General features: G+C 39.6%; 2 protein-coding genes across 5 annotated transcripts; both read left to right on the top strand.

Moving 5' to 3' along the window:
- The first annotated feature begins 254 nt into the window (after nucleotides 1–254).
- LOC145067186 (DEAD-box ATP-dependent RNA helicase 16-like) lies at nucleotides 255–1,460 on the top strand. The gene is made up of 7 exons (XM_079014379.1): nucleotides 255–379; nucleotides 483–611; nucleotides 684–784; nucleotides 880–994; nucleotides 1,114–1,216; nucleotides 1,319–1,322; nucleotides 1,442–1,460. Exons 1-7 carry the CDS (start codon nucleotides 377–379, stop codon nucleotides 1,458–1,460), a joined length of 474 nt encoding a protein of 157 aa, XP_078870505.1. The 5' UTR covers nucleotides 255–376.
- A 65-nt stretch (nucleotides 1,461–1,525) lies between these two features.
- On the top strand, nucleotides 1,526–2,841 carry LOC145069944 (protein DETOXIFICATION 45, chloroplastic-like). Of its 4 annotated transcripts, XR_013689741.1 has the most exons (6): nucleotides 1,526–1,854; nucleotides 1,946–2,062; nucleotides 2,176–2,271; nucleotides 2,341–2,388; nucleotides 2,480–2,567; nucleotides 2,689–2,841. XR_013689741.1 is itself a non-coding variant. In XM_079016882.1 (5 exons), the coding sequence occupies exons 2-5, from the start codon at nucleotides 1,958–1,960 to the stop codon at nucleotides 2,507–2,509; spliced, it is 279 nt and encodes a 92-aa protein (XP_078873008.1). In that variant the 5' UTR covers nucleotides 1,526–1,854; nucleotides 1,946–1,957; the 3' UTR covers nucleotides 2,510–2,841. The 4 variants fall into 4 exon arrangements, 1 of the variants encoding a protein (XP_078873008.1); XR_013689743.1 differs by lacking the exon at nucleotides 2,341–2,388; XR_013689742.1 differs by having other exon boundaries at nucleotides 1,526–2,062.
- The last annotated feature ends 3,441 nt before the right edge of the window (nucleotides 2,842–6,282 follow it).

Here is a 6,282-nt window from a genome sequence, read left to right as displayed (position 1 = left end):
GATCCATAATACAGTTGCTTGAAGCAGCTTGGTGTCTTACAAACATAGCTGCTGGAAAACCTAAAGAAACAAGAGCTTAATTGCCTGCATTACCTTTACTCATTGCTCAAATTGGAGGTTAGTGTTAAGTACTTAGTTTTTAATATTTCTTGATTTTTTCATATCACTTCAATGGCGTAATTCTAATTTTGTAATTGTTATCCAAAAAAGAGTTCAGTGCCTGTTGCAGAGCAGTGTGCATAAGCATTAGGAAATGTTGCAGGAGAAGGTGAAGAACCGAGACAAATTCTGATTTCTCAAGGGGCATTACTTCCTCTTGCAAAAATGATGTTGCCAAATAAAGTTTCAGTTAACGGGTGAACCAAGTTTCTCTGAAATGGTTAGTTTTTGTAAATTTTTTATACAAAATCCAATTCTGTTCTTCAATATTATAAAGATCAACGGTAAATTGGTAATTTTTGCTTTTGTTTTCCAATTTTCAGGCGACAGCATTGTCAGGGCCTCCTTATATCTTTGTTTCTACTCCAGCTTGTGTCCAAAGATGTCTTTCATCAGGTGTTCTTCAAGCAAAATCCGTTCATGATTATCTTTCAATTATTATTCTTGATAAGGTATGGATTCTTTTCTTTCTGTAACATTTATAATACTCTTTATTAAAGTACTGATTCATGTTAGTAAATCAGGCAGATCTTCTTTTTACATATGGATATGAAAAGAATCTCAAAGATCTCAAAACTCACATTCCTAAAAGATGTCAATGCCTTCTCATGGCTGCTACCTCAAGGTTTGTTTGTGTCATTATCACTTCTTATAAGATGGTATTTCCATTTCTACCCCTGCAATTTCTTCATTCAATTAATTCTGATGAAATTTTTGCAGTGATGATGTTGAAAGCTTGAAGAAGCTTTATCTACACAATCCCTATATTCTTACTTTAGCAGAAGTTGGTGATGGAAAGGACGAAATTGTCCCCAAAAATGTTCAGCAATTTTGGGTAAGAGCTTAAGAGCTAAAATCTTGTATACTTATTTAACAAACTTATTTTAGGGCATTTCTTTAATACATTTTATAGTTTCTTGAATCTTTATTTATTTCTTTTACTTTTATATTTAGATACAATGTAGTTATCGAGATAAGCTTCTTTACATTCTTGCAATTTTGAAGTTGGATCTTGTTCAAAAGAAACTCTTTATATTTACAAATACAATTGACACAAGTTTTAGACTAAAACTTTGAGCAAGTATTATTTTTCCCATTAAATTAATCTTTTTTTACCTATTATAGATTTTAATAAAACTTTTTATATATTTTTTGACAGTTTGGTATAAAATCTGCTGTGTTAAATGTTGAATTGCCTGTGAATTGACGTCTACATATTCTTGAGGTATTATTCCCTTTGACTTTTCTTGAAGTTTTTATAATTCTATATAATGTTTTTTAGGGTTTTGGTTCTTAAATGAATAAAGAAAACAAATTTCTTGGGCAGGAAAGAAGCAGACATACTTGCTGGTAAGATGAGTATGGTACAGTTGCAAGGGCGGGACCAGTTGCTGACAGCACAAAATGAAATGCTCAAGGTACTCTACTCTACTGCTTCATCATATATGTCTGCAAGTTTGGTTGGCAGTTTCCCTTATTACAGATGCGTTGGCTGCATCTGGTCAGGTATAAATTCACCAAATGTTGACTTTGACTTGACTTGACATATAGTTTAAGGAAAATGTTTGACTATTTGTCAGTTAGTTGACTTCTTAACCATTTTTTTGTTTTGTTTTGTTTTAGGCGTTGATTGCTAGTTCGGTTTCAAAAGGGAATTATAGATCTGTGAAGGATATCACATACTTCGTGTTGACTGTAATGTTAATTAATAATTATTTTGTTTATATAATATATAAAGATGTTTTTATTTTATAAAAGTTAATTAATGTTTTATTATTTTCTTTAGATTGGTTTTGTGATGGGTGTTACTTTGGCTGCAATATTGGGAGTTTCATTTGGTTCCATAGTCACACTGTTCACTAAGGACATTGGAGTATTGGCGATTGCTAGAACCGGGGTTTTGGTAAACTCCCTATAATACCCTTGTTGTTAATATATATATATATATATATATATATATATATATATATATATATATATATATATTTCTGATGCGTTTTGATTTTGTGAAAAAAGTTTGTGAGTGCTAGTCAGCCTTTGAATGCTTTTGCTTTTATTGTTGATGGTTTGCATTATGGAGTTTCAGACTTCCCGTATGCTGCTTATTCCATGGTATGCTTTTTTTTAGACATGAATATAAAATTACATATTTGCCCTTGGATTAATATGTTTTCACTGTAGATGCTTGTTGGGATTTTATCGTCTGTAATTGCAACTTGTTATGAGATGGTATTACCACATTTTTCATACTAATACTAATTACTAAGGCAGATTTCATTTGAAGTGTCTCTTGGATTAATAATAGCACAATGTTTATCAGGCCAAAACCATTGCATTTTGCAATAGTTGATGAACTTGATTATGTCCTAATTGATGAGGGAAGAAACCCATTGCTGATAAGGGGTGAGGTATGTCTTCTTACTTTGAGTGCTGTACGGATAAATGATGTTTAAAAAATATTTGGGAAAGTAAACAAAAGGAACTAGTTACTTAACAACTTTGATATTTTGATATGCATCTCATTCTCAGGCTAGCAAGGATGCTGCACGTAACACAGTTGCTGCTAAAGTAGCTGAGCTTCTCATGCGTGGCCTCGTATTTTACTTTTTTGCCCTTCTTTTTCCTTTTTGATGTCTTGTTATCCATCTCCATTGTATGCGTATCTCATTGTTTGTTCCACTACACATCATGTAAATTTATATATTCTAATAAATAGAATTGTAAGACATTAAATTTTATGAAATGGATTATATTTTTTGTATATGATATTTTATTTTATATTGTGAGGCATTAAATGCAAATTTAATTTGAAAATTAGTAAATCTATAAAAAAATTTTTTTTTTAACATTTAAAATTATGATACGCAAACATGCGTGTCATCTTCATTTATGACATGGCCTTTCTTGACAGAGGCTTTCTTGATACGCATTGCGTGTCATTAACACGCGCGTCGTAAGGTTACGACACGCGAATGCGTATCGTCTTCCTTTATGACAGGGCCTTCCTTGATACGCATTGCGTGTCGTAACTGTGCGTCGTAAATGCGCGTCATAAATGCGCGTCGTAAATGCGCGTCGTCTATAGACGACGCGCAAAAGCGCGTCGTCTCTCTTTATGACAGGGCCTTCCTTGACACGCATTTGCGCGTCGTCTGAGTGTTTTACGACGCGCAATGAGCGTCGTAAAAGGCCTTTTTTCTAGTAGTGATCCCCTCCCAAGGATCGATGATTTGTTTGACTAGCTACAGGGTGCATCTTGGTTCTCTAAGGTTGGTCTGCGATCGGGTTATCACCAAATGTGAGTCAGGGACAACGACGTGCCGAAGACAGCCTTTCAGACTCGCTATGGTCACTATGAGTTTGTGGTGATATCGTTTGGGCATCACCAATGCTCCTTCCGCGTTCATGGACCTCATGAACTGCGTGTGTAGACCGATGCTGGACTGATCTGTGATAGTCTTCATTGATGACATCTTGGTGTAATCCAAGACTCAGGAGCAGGACGAGGAGCACCCGAGGGAGGTGCTGGAGACACTGAGGAGGGAGAGACTTTTCGAAAAGTTCTCCAAGTGTGAGTTCTGGTTGCGCGAGGTGCAGTTTTTGGGGCACCTTGTCAACCAGAAGGGTATTTTGGTCGATTCGGCCAAGATAGAGGTCGTGATGCAGTGGGAGGTTCCGAGGTCTCCATCTGAGATTTGGAGTTTTCTTGGTCTAGTGAGTTACTATCGGAGATTCACACAGAATTTCTCCAAAATCGATGTTCCTCTGACTCGACTGTCGAAAAAGTCAGACACATTTCGCTGGGGGCCTGAGCAGCAGGCAGCCTTCGAGACTCTTAGACAGCGGTTATGCGAGGCATCGATTCTGAATTTTCTATAGGGTGTCGATGACTTTGTAGTTTATTGTGATGCTTAGATCACAGGCATGGGTGCGGTATTCATACAGCGGGGTCACGTGATAGCTTACGCTTCGAGGCAGCTAAAGCCTCATGAGGCAAACTACTCGACGCACGATTTAGAGCTTGGGGCTGTAGTTTTTTCCCTTAAGATTTGGCGAGATTACCTATATGGTGTCCGTTGTACCATTTACATGGACCACAAGAGTTTGAAGTACCACATGAATCAGCTGAATCTAAACATGACGCAGTGTCGGTGGTTAGATGTGGTGTACGATTACGACTGTGAGATCATTTACTAGCAATACAATGCCAATGTGGTGGTTGATGATCTGAGCCACAAGGCAGTGGTGGCTCCGATTCGAGATATATGTCTGAGGATGACAATGATTACTCCGTTCTTGGAGCAGATCTGAGAGGCATAGGTAGAAGGTATGAGGGAGGAGCGCTGAAAGTATGAGCGGACCATAGGCCACGTGACCTAATTTAATTATGACAGCCGTGAGTTATTAACCCTGCTTGGTAGGGTCTGGGTTCTGTACTGGGGAAGAGTACAATAGGTTCTGATGGATGAGGCCCACAAGTCAAGGTTCTCCATCCATCCCGGGACGACGAAGATGTATTAGGATCTTCGCCCTGATTATTGGTGGCCCTGCATGAAACGGGACGTAGCATGGTATGTGGAGCGATGCTTAACCTGCAGGAAGGACAAGGACGAGCACCAACGACCTCACGACAAGATGCAACCGTTGGATATATCCATGTGGAAATAGGAAGACATCACTATGGATTTCATCACCAAGCTTCCCAGGACCGCACGTGGAGTAGATTCGATATCGGTCATCGTGGATCGGTTGACCAAGAGTGCTCATTTCATCCTGATCCAGGAGATTATATCAATTGAGAAGTAGGTCAAGATCTATGTACGAGAGGTAGTGGCACGTCATGGAGTGCCCGTTTTGGTGGTGTCAGACCGAGATGTTCGTTTCACTTCTAGATTTTGGAAACGGTTTCACGACGAGATGGGTACTCGTCTCTACTTCAACACCGTTTCCCACCCTCATATGGATGGTCAAAGCAAGAGCACGATTTAGAATCTCGACGACATGTTGCGGGAATGCATTTTGGATTTCGGTGGCAGTTGGGATATGTATCTTCCGTTAGCGGAATTTTCGTATAATAACAGTTACCACACCAACATAGATCGAACTCCCTTCGAGATGATCTACGGGAGGAAGTGTAGGACCCCAATTTGTTGGTGAGAGGTCAGAAAGAGGGTCATGGTAAGTACTGAGGTAGTACTCAAGACCACAGAGAGGATCCACCAGGCTCCGGACAGCTCAAAGTCGGCAGAAAAGCTATGCCGACAAACGTCGTTCAAACTTGGAGTTTCAAGTGGGCGACATGGTTCTCCTGAAGGTGTCACCTTGGAAAGGTGTCACCCGGTTCAGGAAGCAAGGCAAGCTAGGCCCCAAATACATCGGACCATTCTGGGTTTTGGCTCGGGTGGGCCGGGTTGCTTACCGTTTAGATCTTCCAGCAGAGCTCAGCTAGTCCACATCACTTACCATGTTTCTCAGTTGCAGAAGTGCTTGGTCGATAACTCAACGATCGTGCCTTTAAAGGATATTTAGGTTGAAAACAGCCTGAATTAGATCGAGAGACTGGTAGTTATTATCGCGAGGAACAAAAGTGTGGAGCTGGTGAAGGTGCAGTGGCAGCACCGTAAGGGCTCGAAGTGGAATTGGGAGCCCGGAGTGGAGATGAGGGAGCATTACCCAAAGTTTTTTCCCAACATAATAGAATTCAAGGACGAAGTCTAAGACAAGTGGGGGAGAATTTTAATCCCTGGTTCTTGGTAAGCATTTAATTATAATTTATTCATTATGTAGAGAAACTCAAAGAGTTGGGGGCCCCAAACTCCTCAAGTAAAGACCATAATTGATGCGGGATTTTAAGTCACCTACTCGACAAGTTGAGAGCCTTAACTCGACGAGTAGGGCTGCCGGGATGAAACCCTAATTTCAGGGTTTTGTACCCTATTTAAGCATCCTAATCTCCACTTGTTGACCTCATTTCCAACGTCCAAGTCCCAAACCCTAGATTCAGAAACCCTAATGCTTTTGTAAACTTGTGATCCATTTTTTTAGTAAATCTTGGTGTGTTTTGAAGCTTGTGAAGGAAGGTGAAGCTTGGGGATTCAAGAAGAAGCTAGTAGATCCAGAGAC

Source organism: Lactuca serriola, chromosome 8, assembly GCF_051521515.1.
Source record: "Lactuca serriola cultivar US96UC23 chromosome 8, Lser_US96UC23_V15, whole genome shotgun sequence".
NCBI classification, from domain to species: Eukaryota; Viridiplantae; Streptophyta; class Magnoliopsida; order Asterales; family Asteraceae; genus Lactuca; species Lactuca serriola.
The sequence above is the reverse complement of the archived record's forward strand: the minus strand, read 5'-3'. Positions and strand labels throughout refer to the sequence as shown.

What these genes read in the sequence shown, in the direction of transcription:
- LOC145067186 (XM_079014379.1), top strand. An exon ending in CAATTATTATTCTTGATAAG is followed by an intron (nt 612 to 683) that starts GTATGGATTCTT and finishes TTAGTAAATCAG; the next exon opens with GCAGATCTTCTTTTTACATA. An exon ending in CTCATGGCTGCTACCTCAAG is followed by an intron (nt 785 to 879) that starts GTTTGTTTGTGT and finishes AAATTTTTGCAG; the next exon opens with TGATGATGTTGAAAGCTTGA.
- LOC145069944 (XM_079016882.1), top strand. Translation starts at nt 1,958, where the DNA reads ATGGGTGTTACTTTGGCTGCAATATTGGGAGTTTCATTTGGTTCCATA. An exon ending in CGTATGCTGCTTATTCCATG is followed by an intron (nt 2,272 to 2,340) that starts GTATGCTTTTTT and finishes TTTTCACTGTAG; the next exon opens with ATGCTTGTTGGGATTTTATC. An exon ending in TTGCAACTTGTTATGAGATG is followed by an intron (nt 2,389 to 2,479) that starts GTATTACCACAT and finishes AATGTTTATCAG; the next exon opens with GCCAAAACCATTGCATTTTG.